At 38.7% G+C, this 14,865-nt stretch overlaps 1 protein-coding gene across 1 annotated transcript in view; it reads left to right on the plus strand.

The window, feature by feature from the left end:
* CAPN11 (calpain 11) overlaps positions 1–14,566 on the plus strand; it is a 47,424-nt gene extending 32,858 nt beyond the window's left edge. The window contains exons 10-22 of the mRNA XM_032216502.1: positions 2,312–2,472; positions 3,505–3,674; positions 3,774–3,785; positions 4,207–4,418; positions 4,695–4,734; positions 6,432–6,497; positions 7,812–7,869; positions 8,003–8,067; positions 9,119–9,187; positions 9,309–9,387; positions 11,519–11,635; positions 12,500–12,558; positions 12,992–14,566. Of these exons, the coding sequence (XP_032072393.1) occupies positions 2,312–2,472; positions 3,505–3,674; positions 3,774–3,785; positions 4,207–4,418; positions 4,695–4,734; positions 6,432–6,497; positions 7,812–7,869; positions 8,003–8,067; positions 9,119–9,187; positions 9,309–9,387; positions 11,519–11,635; positions 12,500–12,558; positions 12,992–13,018 (1,135 nt within the window). The 3' untranslated portion in view covers positions 13,019–14,566. The remainder of the gene's footprint in view (positions 1–2,311; positions 2,473–3,504; positions 3,675–3,773; positions 3,786–4,206; positions 4,419–4,694; positions 4,735–6,431; positions 6,498–7,811; positions 7,870–8,002; positions 8,068–9,118; positions 9,188–9,308; positions 9,388–11,518; positions 11,636–12,499; positions 12,559–12,991) is intronic.
* The last annotated feature ends 299 nt before the right edge of the window (positions 14,567–14,865 follow it).

The raw sequence follows: 14,865 nt of genomic DNA on the forward strand, positions 1-14,865 counted from the left end.
CAAGACTGAATAATTGCTTCTTAAAATATCTTTATATTAGATCCATTAATACAGTAGAGGAAGCCTGCATAGCTATTGAACTGTTTTCAGCCTTCTCCAAAAGAACAAAGTTTTCTAACTAAAAAAGAATTGAAATAAAGAATAACTGAGCACAGAAAACAGTGTCAAAGCAACAGAACAAGGTTGTCTGCATTGAAACATGTTCCAAAAGAAACACCTAGCACAAATATTAAAGATGTCAATAGTGCAATATCAAATATAAGCACAGCTGACTACAAGAATCAAAGCAGCTGACATACAGCACAGTTGCAGTTGCAACTGAACCCCTAGGATGCAGAATCATCAAAGAAAAAAATACCAATCAATGCACCAAAATAAAAACTGAAATCAGCAAGCCAAAATCAGATGCTAGCAAACTAGAATGGATGAAAGAAGAAAAGTTGAAGAATAAGAAGCCCAAAGAATACCTGATCAAGAGTGACTACCTAGAAACAAGGAAGCACTATAAATAGTAAAATAACAAATAATAACAATAGCCAAGATCAGTAAATATAAAGTTGGAATTGCACATTATAAGCAGAATTGCCAATTTCAGTCGAATCAGAAACGTTTTTACCAATCCATCAAGAAAGAGACTGCCCCAATGAAGCCAAAAGAAAACATAGATAAATACTAGGTATGGTAGTGAAAAGAACAGGGAAGATGTAGAATTGGTCAGTTCCAAGTGAAGCAAAACTGAATGATTTTAAAATGAAACATCTGCTTGGTTAACATCTGGCAAACCTACTTAACAAGCCAATTACCTGTTTACTGATAACTTTCAAATTGCTGACTGGTGTGGGAGCAATAGCATCTATTGAAAACAAGCTCTTTCCCACTGAGCAGAAAGGAAACTGTCCAAAAGGCAGAAGAACGAAAGATCTAATTGACAAGATGATTTTAGAAAACTGCAAGAGAAGGAAGACCACCTTGAATATAGCTTGTATTAATACAATACAATGAGACATTCAACTCCTCACTTCATGATTGGATAATCGTGCCTAAAAATAACAGGAGTAAGTAGCCATAGAAAATGAAGAAATTAAAGTACTCTGAGGCTTTAGAAGTCACACAGACAAGCATCTGCATCTAACATCCCATATTTTACAACTATTGATTAAAAAGACAAAACACATCTAAATAGTGGATATGGCAGTACTTGAAGACAACAGGAGATAAGAGAAAAGACTGGATAAAATTATGAAATACAAATACTTTTAAATAAGTAGATAAAAATGCCAAATTCAACCTAAATATCTGGCTGACACTCCAGCCAACCATAATGATAGCAAATGAGTTTTATGAAGGAAAAACAGACTGCACAAGTAAACACTGCATCATCAGCTTTTTAATGTTCCAAGCATCTTCAGACATGTGGATGGAAGTACTCCTGATCTTGTTGTACATGTATCGGTCCAGTTTTTTATGATACTAAACTGTTCAGGCGATAAATATCAAAATTGATTGTGAAAAGCTCCAGGACCATCTTTTTAAATAGGTTGAATGATCCACCATGTAATAAATGCAGTTCAGTGTAAGTAAAGTGCACTTTGGAGAAATTAAAAAAATACTGATGGAAACTGAGCTATCTGCAGGGAAAGTATCGCAAGGACAGAATGAATAAGCAGCAGCTGTGAAAAGTGAATTCCATGCTAGGTATATTAGAAAAGCAATTAAAAATGAAAGTCAACAGTATACAAATCTATGCTCTATCTGATTTGGAATACATTCTGATCACTGTATTTGAAAAAGATACAATAGAGCTGGAAGTTGTATGTAAGAGCAGCTAAAGCAATAAGGAGACTTGGATACTTTATAAAGACAGACTAGAATGCTTGTAATTTTTTAGTTTGGAATAAAGGCAACTTGATTAAACTATATAAAATCACACATGGCTTGGAAAATATAAGCAGGGAATAGTTTTTTCAATGAAACCAAGTGCCTGCATGGAAGGAAATTTAAAACAGATAAAAGAAACGCTGCTTCACACAGTATGCAAGTATCCTGAAGTAAGCTTTCCAAAACCTATTGCAAGGGAATAATTTTGAAAAAAGTTATGTTTCTACTTCCTGCTTGCAAACACCCAGAAGGCACCTGGTTGGCTAGTGTGAAAAAGCAAATGAGGGACTAAGATGGGCTTTGACCTGGTCCAGCAGAACTATTATTACAGTTTTAGAGTACTGCACTGATTATTTTCTTCTGCTGTAAAGTTGCACTGAGATCATCATATCTGCTTTTGATATTGTTCTTACTATGTCTTTTGCTCCTTCAGGATGGCTTTTCGAGATTTTATGCGTGAGTTTTCTAGACTTGAGATCTGTAATCTCAGCCCAGATGCTTTGACAGCGGCGGATACAAAGAAATGGCACACTACATTATTTGAAGGAAACTGGCGACGGGGCAGTACAGCTGGAGGCTGCAGAAACCATCCAGGTAATAGAGATTTTCTCTACTTACTCTTCTATCTTCTCTGTCTCATACTTGATGGATTACTACAGGCTACATATAACCCTTGAGTTTCAACCGTTCACTTACCACCGTTCGAAGTTATGACATAACTCCTCAAGTATTTAACACACAGTCTTAAAGTTATGAATGTTGCAGGACCATGGCAATCATTCACACGAATAACTACAGAGGCACTGTAACATTTGCCCTGCCTATTCCTTCCCCCACTCCCTGGGGCAGGTCTCCACAGGAACTGGGCTTATGGAGACTCACTTACCTTGTGACGATCGAGTGAGCTGTCCGTTCCTTTGCTTGCTTCAGTGCATTCATGCAGAACAGAAGCCTAAAGTAGTGCAAGATCATGCGAGATATTTAGGCCTCTATTCTTGATGAACCAAGGCCTGCACCAGATCCAGCCGAAGAACGTTTGCATGCCGATGAGACTTGGGGTAGCAGAATCGTGTTGCTTCAAGTCTTGTCAGCTTGTGAACACTTTTCATGCCAAGACTGGAAGCTTCTGGGGGCTTGAATGAGATCACGGCCCCCAGAAGCTTCTAATCTTGGCACGAAAAACATTTGCAAACCAATAGGCTTGAAGCAATGCAATTTTGCTGCTCCAAAGTCCCATCAGCTTGCAAACCCTTTTCATATTGAGACTGCAAGCAGGCAAAACCGCTGGAGAGGAGACAGCTTGTTAGATCTTCACAAGGTAAGTCACCTAGCGTGGCCGGGAGTGATCACATTTTTTTGACATGATTCATTCCAATGAATCCTCAGGTTCCGAATGTAATTGACAGGCTCCATTATATTCGTAATTTGAGGATTACATCACATGCAATTAGATTAAAAAGAGGACGATCTTGACCCTATTGAGAGGGTAGAAGTCTGAAAGTCAGCTCTCTTTTCCTCCATTGATTTTTATTCTTTGACTTGGATCTTCCTGGATCTTACTCATTTTAAGTTATGCTATCTAGATTTGGTACTAAGATTCACTACACTTGTCCCTTTGTCTTGCAGCTACATTCTGGATTAATCCACAATTCAAAATCAAGCTTTTAGAAGAAGATGATGACCCAGATGATGATGAAGTAGCATGCAGCTTCTTAGTGGCTCTGATGCAAAAACATCGAAGAAAAGAGCGCCACGCTGGAGGAGACATGCACACCATTGGCTTTGCCGTCTATGAGGTAACACCAAATCATTTTCTGGTTTTCCTATTCTGCAGCACAGCTTACGGAAATTTGTTTCTAATCTTTCTACCTCTCTCTATTTCTCTCTCCCCATAGGTTCCTGAAGAGGTATACCCTGAGCTCTACCAATCCATTTTTTGAACTGTTTGTGGAGGTGGAAAATGGCTGACTGAAATTGTTTGAGATGCAGATAGTCATCTCTCATGAGGGTGCTTTCCTCTTACTTGAAACCATCATAATTTGCCACAATTACTTTGATGGCTACGTGTATTAAGATAGTCAATGCTGTATATCTTCTGAAACTTAAAAGAGTCAGTTGTTATTAAAGGGGCACAGAAGCCTGCCTCTGTAAAAACACACTCTGGGTGTGTAGGTACCTATTTTTAGTTCAAGAAAAGTGTTTTGACTTGTATCTTCTCCTTTGTGCTTTTGGGTTGTGTGTGAGCGTGGCTATATACACACGCATATATTGGTTGGTACCTTGATGGTTGAACAGCTGTACAGAATCCCTGAACAACTTCTCTCCTAGGCCCAGGGCTGTCAAAGCGTTCATCTGAAGAAGGACTTTTTTCTGAGGAACCAATCTCAAGCACGTTCAGAGACCTTCATCAACTTGCGAGAAGTCAGCAATCACATTCGCCTTCCTCCTGGTGAATACATCATAGTTCCCTCTACCTTCGAGCCTAACAAAGAAGCAGACTTCATCCTGCGTGTCTTCACAGAGAAACAGTCAGACACAGAGTGAGTCCATGCTTTATGACCTTCCTCTAATATTAGGGGTTTTTTTTCCAGAGACCTATAAGTAGGCTTTAGGCTTTGTGCCTTCTGTCTGAAAATCTCCTGGGATATTAAGAGTTTACTTGGAGGAAAAATAAGCCACTGGGCACACATTAACACATCAGATCTCAGTTGCATCCATCTCTTAATAGAAGGCAGTAGGAGTAAAATGTTTCCCATGTCTTCTCTATTTTACAAGAGCATTGGTATCTCTAAGTATTCTTTCTTTTCTTTTTTTAGGGTGCTTGATGATGAGATCTCCGCAGATCTACCAGATGAGGTGAAGTTGAACTACCAGGGGGAGTTATTTCTTTCATTGTTCTTGCCTTCTTCAATGCAGTGTCTGTCAAACGGTTGGACTTGAGTTCTCATGACCTTCTTGAATCATGGCATTGAGATTCAACCCACAGATTGAGAAAGAGCTCTTCTGTAGAGGTTTTTTTTTTTAAAAAAAAAAGCCATAAGATTGGCAGATGGTTTAAGACAAACCTGGTAACACCTGCTTCCAAGTTGCATGTTTCCATACTTGGTTTACCTTTTAAAAAAAAACGAAGGCTCGCTTCAGGTTAAAATAGGCTTGGGTAAAAGGAAAAATAAGAAAGAATGGAAACAAGATGATCCAGGTAATGGGTGTAAGAAGGTTCTAAGTTGATTTCAATTCTGGGGAGATAGAACATATTCTCAGTACACATTTCTAGAAGATTCCAAGAATAGTCTAAACATTGTTTTATCCAAGTATTATTTAACATAGAAGTAGTCAAGCATTGCTTAATTGCCCACAGCACCCATATAATCCCCCCCCCAGCACTCGTGTGGATCCAACCTTGACCAAATAAGCCCTTTGTCCTAATTTTATTCCTTTTAATTGAAAGGGGAAAAAGAAGCTTTAAAGTACCAATTTGTGTGATGGAATGTAGACCTGCAGGAGCAAAGAGAGAGTATTTTGACAACACAGAGCTTTCCCAGAGAGAGATCTGGATTAAGAGACTCCACAGTCCCAAAGGGGGTGAGGGGGAGGATGAGAAGGAGAAGTTCAAGGCAACCACACCCTAGACACTTTATGGTGAACCTATGGCATGCACGGCACAGGTGGCATGCAGAGCCTTCTCTGCGGGCACACGAGCTGTCACCTCAGGTCCGTCATGCATGCACACTCATCTCCCGCCAGCCAGCTGGTTTTCGGATCTCTGCCGCACATGCACGGGGGTGGGGTGCACTTGGGGGTCTCGTGCTCACATGCATGGGGTTGGTCACATGCGCATATGTGGGGGATGGGGCTCACATGGGGTTCGCGCGTGAATTGCATTATGGGGGGTGTGCTCATATGCACTTTCAGCACTGCACCAAAAAGGTTAGCCATCACTGCCTTAGAATCTCTTGAGCTATATCTAGTAGTTTAGAAACTTATAGCTTTAGTTTGGCAAGATTTCCTCCATTAGGTGTGCGCAAAGAAAGGATTGAGCTTGATGGATCTCACTGTCTCATTCAAGCCCAGAATTTCCCTTGCATCAAAGGGAATTCAGAATTGCTGTAGGTCTGCTGGTGGTGGAGCTTCCCTCCCCTTGGCTGTCTGGATTTCCTGACTTGTTTTTTCTTCCTAGCATTTTTCCACAAGTCAGGATCTGCTTTTCTTAAATCAACTGAGTGTTGCTCCAATGGTTGCAATAGGAATTAACTAATTGACTTGTCACCTGAGTCCGATTATGTGAACTGGCCCCAAATCACCCAGCCAACTTTCATGTCTAAGGCAGGACTAGAACTCACTGGTGCCTGGTTTTAAGCCTGGAGCCTTAACCACTAGATCAAACTGCTGAGGGACTTGAATTAATCACAGGATCATAGCCAGCATTTGGGAAGTAAGGAGCATATAGATGAGGCAGGTTACTCTTTGTGCTTCCTACACATTACATCTAATGGGCCCTTGCCCAAAAGTAGTACGTGGATGGCTTAATCAGGTCCTATTTTTTGTTTCTTCAGGAAGAAATATCTGAGGATGATGTAGATGAAAATTTCAGGAATATGTTCCAGCAGCTTGCAGGAGAGGTAAGTATTGTGCCTTAGCTTTCCTATGAATTCTTTCGCCTTCAGTTGTATTATAGAGTGAGGAGTATGGAGAATAGCAGCTAGTTGCTGTGACTAACATAATATTGAGGAGGCTTTAAGCCCATTGCCATTTAAGCCAATTTAGTAGAAGAAGCAATACAGGTAGTCCTCAACTTACAAGAGCTTCTGTTGTAAGAAGGGGGTCAATTTTCCAAAGCACCCAAAGGCCAAACAAGGAATAATGGATGGAAACTGACCAAGGAGAAATTCAACCTAGAAATAAGGAGGAACTTTCTGACAGTGAGAACAATCAACCCATGGAACAGAAGTTGCCTTCAGAAGTTGTGGGAGCTTCATCACTGGAGGCTTTGAAGGGGAGACTGGACTGCCGTCTGTCAGAAATAGTGTAGGGTCTCCTGCTTGAGCAGAGGGGTTGGACTAGATGATCTATAAGGTCCTTTCCAACTCTGTTAATCTGTTATATCTATCTAGTATTCTTCAGTGACTGTTAAAAGTTATAATGGCACTGAAAAGTGACGACCATTTTTCACAGGTATGACCTTTTTGCAGCATTCCCCTGATCATGTGATCAAAATTCTGTTGCTTGGCAACTGGTTCATATTTATGATCATTGTTGTGTCCCGAGGTCATGTGATCACCTTTTGCAGCCTTCTGACAAGCAAAATCCATGGGGGGAAATTCACTTAACACTCAAATTACTAACTTACCTTCTGCAGTGATTCACTTAACACCTGGATTACTTAATTTATCATTGCAATGATTCACTTAACATCTGTGGCTAGAAAGGTTGTAAAATGGGGCAAAACTCACTTCATATATGTCTCACTTAACAACCAAAATTTTGGGGTCAATTGTAGTCATAAGTCATGGACAATCTGCACATTTAAATCAAAGACCTCTTTGATATAACTGCCTTCAAGGTAAATCTGCTCTGAGCTTAATTTGGTTCATAGGATATTGTGGGAATAAAGTGAGACTTAAAAGCACATCTGTATCATCAAAAGCTTGGGAAAGTAAAACAAATGTTTATTAAAAATGCATATATCATGATAATGTTTTAAAGTGGTTGTTATTGGAATAAATTATATGGGCTGCAAGTGTACAGTCAGAAATCCCATCTTTGTATCCAATGTTATGATCTTCCTCAATGTGTTACAGCCATCTCTTGATACACATTTGTAGACTGCCCTAGGTAGTGTCAATATGTGAGAAATTATCAGTAATCTATTTTCAGAAGAAAGTGGGATTTTGAACTATTATAAGCAATTAATTCTCTGTTCTCCATTATTCCAGGACATGGAAATCAGTGTTTTTGAACTCAGAACTATTTTGAATAGAGTCATTGCTAGACGTAAGTACTGTTTAGTCAATCCAGGATTATAGGGAGTGAGATTGTTACATCTTCCTTTCCATATATGTATTCCAAGTATTATCTTAGAAATAGCTTCCTCTATAATTGTGGCTCTTTTTCTTCCTTTGTCTAGACAAAGATCTGAAGACTGATGGATTCAGCATGGACTCTTGTCGCAACATGGTCAATCTAATGGATGTATCCTCTTTGTTATAAATGAGAGAGATTTCCTGGTCATAATAAAACAGACAAGCAAAATATATTCTATATAGCTATGTTAAGAAATACCTGGGCTTCTACATTATTTTGAATTGCAAAATATCCAGATCTATTTAAGCTAGTATATAGCTTATTTTGTTCCTGTGTAGAGTTTGTCTAGGCTGATAAGTGGTTCAGAAATATGTTAAGATGGTTTATGACTAGAGATTGTTCATGCTTTGTATATTGTCCTGATACTCTTTTCTCGCACCAGTAGTAAGGCTTTACAAATGTTATGGATGGAGAGTTAAAGTTGGAAATTAATTGCAGATCTCATTTGAAAAAAAATATCTTATCTTTACTTCTGTTATCTTGTTCAGATTTTTTTTTCTTCCATAGGAGCACTGATATAGCATAAAGAAGCTAGAGTTGATCACTGGGGAGAAAAAATTCTGAACAAATAAATGGAATTAAGCTATGAGATGAAACTACTTGACATTATGTTGACTCAAGACCCTTCACTGACAACAGTGATTGCCAAGAAGCTTTGTAAACAAGCTTTAGCTAGGCATCACATTTTTCTTACCAGTATCTGCTTGCTGCTATTTTATTTTTCCCCTGGTTTGAGAAGAGCCTATTGAAATAATAAGTCTAGACTTTAAAACTTACTGACTGATTGACAGTTCAAATCTCACCAGGCTCAAAGTTGACTCAGGCCTTCCATCCTTCCAAGGTGGGTAAAATGAGGACCCAGATTGTGTTGGGGACAATATGCTGACTCTTAGAGAGGACTGTAAAGCACTAAGTGCTATTGCTATAGCTATTCTGTATAGTCAATTGCATTATAAGGTAATTTTGTGTGTTTATTGGGTGAACATGGAAAGGCCAGAATCCTGCCAACATTATTTATGGGTTTGTATGCATGTTCTGGGCATCATAAAGAAGTGGAGCACTATTTTCCCATCAACTTGCCAATATTTCCCCACTTTCAGATTATAGGCCATTCTTTTTTACCTTTTGAAGTTCTTTCCTTGACTATTTTGCTCTTCAGAAAGACGGCAGTGCTCGTCTGGGTCTTGTAGAATTTCAGATTTTGTGGAACAAAATTAGGAACTGGCTGGTAAGAGAGATACAGTGCATATGTGTGTGGTCAACACAGCTTTTGATGGAAGGATGGTGTTTAAAGAATGGGAAAAGTAATCTTAAGCACTTTTTTGTTTTTTTGTTTATGTGTGGGGCAGAATGTATTTCGCCAGCATGACCTGGATAAATCAGGAACTATGAGCTCTTACGAGATGCGTCTGGCCTTGGAATCAACTGGTGAGTCTGGAAGGGATGGTTAGAAAACGCTGAGTTGGTAGGTGTAGGAATCTTTATCAGCCAAAGAGACTGACATATTGATTATGCTACATATTTTGAATTTTCATTTATGCTGAATAATGAATGAATAATAATTTGTTCAATTGTTCTTTTTTTTATAAATTTTTATTTTAAACACATCAACAGAAACAGACACATGACTTAAAACAACATAGGAACAATAAGTTCCATCGTATATCATACAGCAGTTCCGTATCGGTTTCTTTGCAGTTAGTGTTTTCCTTCTATACATTTCTATCTTGCGTTCATAATCTCCTTATTCATTATCCATTTTTATGTACAATTCTATATTTATTTATACTTAGCTATTTATAACCAAATATTATTTACCTACATTGTGCTTTATATTTTTACTGTCACTTATTCTCTTACATACAGTTATAGATATACATTCACATAGTTATTCTTTTTCTTTGCCATTCTTATACTATTATTATTCCATTTAAAAGGTTATAAGGTATAGTTTGGATTGCTTTGTTTACCATCCCTAGCACCTGCTATGACACCACCTTATTTTCTCTTTCTTTTCTTTTCTCCCTCCCTCCCTTCCTTCTCTACTTCCTTCCTTTCTCCTCTCCTTCCCCTTCTTCCTTACCTTACCTCTCCCCTACTCCTACCCTCTTTCTTCTCTTTCCTACCCTCTCTCCTTCTCTTTCTCTCCCTTCCACCCACCTCTCCTTCTCTTTCTCTCCCTTCCACCCACCTCTCCTTATCTCTTTCTTCTTCCCTTACCTCTCCTCCACTCTTCTTCTTCCTTTCCTACTATCTCTTCTTCTCTTTCTCTCTCTTCCACCCTCCACTCCTTTCCCTTCCTTCATCCCTCCCTTGTTCAATTGTTCTTTTAAACCTGGAAAATACGATCAATAGAGAGTGAAAGGATGAAAGGAGAGTGAAATCCCTTTCTCAAGCATGGAAATGAAGCTAATCAATACTATGGGTTGGGTTCCAGCCTCCCAGATTAGCTATGAGAACTTTGGAAAGTGCTTGGCCACTGATGTTAATGCTACTTTCACATTCTGATTTGGACATCTTTGAATTTGAGAATATTCATGGGAATTGAAATTCTGTGATGCATAAAAATATGTTATCCATGTTGTTGAACTTACTGTGCAAAGCTCCAGATAGTACAATCATTTCTGCTCCTGCCTGAATCGCCCAATTCTTTTACATAGTTTGGAAACGCAAGAAACCAAAATAAGCGTTGTACTATGCCTGTGGAGCTTCTCCTGCCCTTGACTGTACAACTTTTTAATGAAAAAGCCTTGAGCATTCAGATACCTCTTAAGTATGGGGTGTGGCTTTGCCTTTCCTCTTTTTATCTTCAGGAAGTGCCAACAGTAATCCAGACTTAGTTGCCTTTATGATTCAATAGAAATCTCTAGGCTTGATCCTCCCAATTCTATTTTTAGCTAGACATGATCCAGAAATTTTTTTTAGCTCCTCTAATTCTGAGGACACTGCCCTGAGAGTTCAAGTCCCCAATCAGCATGGCTTAATCTCTTATAGCTAATCTAATCATTGCTTGTTCAATTAAATGAACAAGCAACTCAATCTTGTTCCTCCAAGGAAAACCTCACTTAATAATATAACTCATGGTGCACTATTAGAGAGCTTTTTCCTGGAGGAGCAAGATAGACACATCCTTTCCCCTCCATTGTGAATTTAAGATATGATTTTCCTAAGAAAGATTCTAAGGGAAAACATGTCCTGGAGTCTCTCTTTACTCACTCCAAGGAGTATTTGCTTTTGGGGAAAAACAAAAAATGTGATTTCTTAACTGCAAGTACATGCAGATCAATAAGTTGGTATTACCACTGCATTTCTTCCAAACATGGTAGGATTTGCCTCCAGCCTCTAGCAGGAATTCACTCACAGCACCTGCTTCTGTATAAATATAGACAATTCCAGCAACTAGGTGATTCTAGGCTCCTTCTAAAGATATGTCATCTAATGAGCTTATACCTAATGTTTTTCAACTTTCCTGAATTTTTAAATCATTTCCTGAATCTCTTCTAGTATGCCTCATGACTTTCACTATGCCAAGGCTAATGTTCTATTTCTAAATCTTTAGGTTTTAAACTGGACAACAAGTTGCATCAAGTGATAGTAGCACGCTATGCTGATGAAGCAATGGGTGTGGACTTTGATAACTTTGTCTGCTGTCTAGTCAAGCTGGAAACTATGTTCAGTAAGTGCTTATAGTGAAGGGGCTGATAAGGCAGCCACCTCCAGAGGCCATCAATAACCCTCATTTCATGTAGATTCATCTCTAAGCATGATGTGTGAATTTCTGCTTTATTCTTGCAATTTGACTGTAAAAAAAAACAGCTTTGCTACACCAAATCCTTAAACTGTAAAATGGGTGGGATGGAGGGAGGGAGAGGAGGAAAGAAGGAAACTCCTGTTGAGGTATAAATGAATTCCAAAATCAGCTGATTATACAATTCATTTAAACCTCCATAGGGGTTGATGTAGCACAACCATTTTAGCTCCCCAAATGAAACTTTGTGAAGCTACTGAAGTAAATTGGGTTATTACCAAAATCAAGTCATTTTTTTAGTGGTTATCTAGGTTCCACCACAAAACCGCGGTAGACTAAAGCACGTGTGACTAAAGCGCACTGTCAAAACCGCACTGTCAAAACCGCGCGACAACAGCGCGCCGACAACAGCGCGCTGACAGAAGCGCGCTGTAACATAACCCTAAAAATAACCCTAAACCTAACGCTAAACCTAACGCTAAACCTACCCTAAACCTAACCTTAAACCTAACCCAAAACCTAACCTTAAACCTTACCTTAAGTTAAATCGCGCTTCTGTCGGCGCGCTGTTGTGGGCGCGCTGTTGTGGGCGCGCTTTTGACATCGCAGTTTTAGCGCCGCGGTGTTGTCGGCGCGCTTTAGTCTACCGCGGTTATGTCGTGCCACGGTTATCTATTCCTTTGTCCAAGGTTTGATATGTGAGCTCCTATGTGGAACTAGTTGACGATAAAGCTGGAATAAAAATCCTTTTATCTAAATGACTTTTCTCTTTATTTTTTAAAAACTTTTCAGGATTCTTCCGTAGTTTGGATCCAGAAGGCTCTGGGAGTGCTGTGATGAACCTTGGTGAGGTAAGGAAGTTAAGACTGTTTTCATTTATTTTTAACTATTACTCTTTTATTTTTAGAATCTTTTGGACATAACTGGATATGGCAGAAAAAATGAGCAGATTAGAAGAGATGGAAGGAAAAAAACAAGGTTTAGTCCTATTTTGATAGATAATAGTGTTATGATTGAATTGTAGGAGAGAAAGACTTGAGAGAAAGCTAAGTTTTGGTTTGATTACTTTACTTTTGAAGTAGTGATGAAATATCCAAGAAAATATTTCTATATCCAAGGAAAAAGGAAAGACATGTGGAGGTCTATATGAAAAAAAATCATTCTGACAACATATGACAATTAAAGTACCTTTAACATTTGATTCCTCCAAAATTCTGAAAAATAGAGCAGATTATAGCCTAGTATATCATTCTGAGTTTCTTTGTTGCTTTCTTTTCTCCACAGTGGCTGACATTCACAATGTGCGGCTAATACAGTGATGGAACTTCATAAAGACGACCAGATGGGACTGGGCTATCCTGAGTGCCTTCCATATGTCAGATCTACAGACATAGGATGTCCCATCAACTCTATCCATTCTTTGCCAACGCATCCAGTCCAGAACCTGCTTTCTTCTTCCTCTTGGCAACAGACCCAACAATATCCTGTGATTTATGTTCTCTCAGATTTACGTGTCAAAGCTTCTTCAGGAAGCAGGCTATTTCCTGCTATTAGCATAGGTCTTGATAGCAGCATTATAGGAAATGGGGAAAAGCAAGTCAAGGGGCACAGATGCATGTTTGTTCATTCACTGCATGCATGTTTTAGTGATTTTATTGAGCTTATCAAGCCTTTGGAGTGAGCAAGAGGCAGGATTGCAGTTCAGCTATATTTCCTGATCAATTAGTCTTTTTCTCTTCACTGGCTATGGCTGATTTTGATCTTGCAAGAAAGCCTCACTCTCTTTGCTGGGAAGTTCTGCATCTACTACTTTGCTTTTCTCTTGTGAGAAAGTTACAAAGGGAATTGTATCCCTAATTCGACTTTCAACACAATGCTTTCTAAAATAATGCAGTGACACTCTGAAGTGGTGCCAAAGGTTGGTGAAATCAGGCATTTGCCAAGATGACTAAGAAACTCTGCTGTCACGAAAGGCCACTATTTTCACTTCATGAAGGAACTCAACTGCAGAGGCATAATGCTCAGCTTACAAGCTCTGTTTCTTCCAAGGGATGATGGGACTGCATTGAGAGCCCCTGCAGTTCATAAACTATACCAGAAACAGATGTGCTCCATATTGAGGTTTCTGTTCTTTCACTATTAAATTAGAAAAGCTAATCATCCAAGTCATTAGAACAGACTCAGCTAAGCAGCCTTTCCTGCTAGACTTCTACAAAATCCTAGGTAGAAAATGGTTGGAAAACATCTTTACCAATAACCACACTGGAGAGTGTGGCCCCCTTCCCTGCTTCCAATGTAAGAATAGTCTTTCTAAATTTATTAATTTCAAGTTTTAAAAACTAATATAGAAATAGTGAAGTGTGCTTAAGAGTATGCTTTCCTGTTTTTTTTTAATTTATCTCCACTAGACTTGGAGATTTTTAACAATGAAAATATTTTTTTTAAAGCAAAACTAAAGTGTCTCTTGAACTTTATGTTTTATACATAGTAAATGAGAACATCAACATATTGTGAATATAGCCTTCTATTTCAGAATATTTTCTGTTCCTATGCAACTAAGGATGTTGTTTTGACAGAGCTTGGTGAATGGGCTAGGACAGCTACTGCTGAAGTTGTAAGCATAGATCAGGTCACTACATGCCTTGCACTCCAAGCTTTTAAGAGCAATATCTATGTACAACAAACAATGTGGCTTAATTGAAGAAAAATGTTACTTCTGAGTGTTGTTTCCAGTTATGCCTCTGACTTGTCCTTGGCTAAAAATATCGCTCTCCCTCTCTTGGGTTGCTGGTTTTTTTTTTGCTAGTAGCTTTAATATTCTGAAGGTATCAGAGTGGAATAAAATATCTACACAGGAAATACATGACTTTGCGGATCACTTCTTACTACTTAATAAGTCGCTACAGTAATATTGAATAGAATATCCCTTCAGGTAATGATATCCATCCTACATTGATTGAATAGGGTCAGGCTAAATGTTCCCATCTATCCTGCGGTTTCATCTTTCCCCAAATGTCCAACTTGCATAGTTAAGTAATTTGTGCAAAAGGGGAGTTTGTACTGTATAGATACGATCTCAAAATGGTGGTCCAATTTTTGATTAACAAGCGCAAAACAACTATTTATAAGAATATCTACTAAAGCCTAATGCTTTAATT

This window comes from Thamnophis elegans, chromosome 4 (genome assembly GCF_009769535.1).
Source record: "Thamnophis elegans isolate rThaEle1 chromosome 4, rThaEle1.pri, whole genome shotgun sequence".
NCBI classification, from domain to species: Eukaryota; Metazoa; Chordata; class Lepidosauria; order Squamata; family Colubridae; genus Thamnophis; species Thamnophis elegans.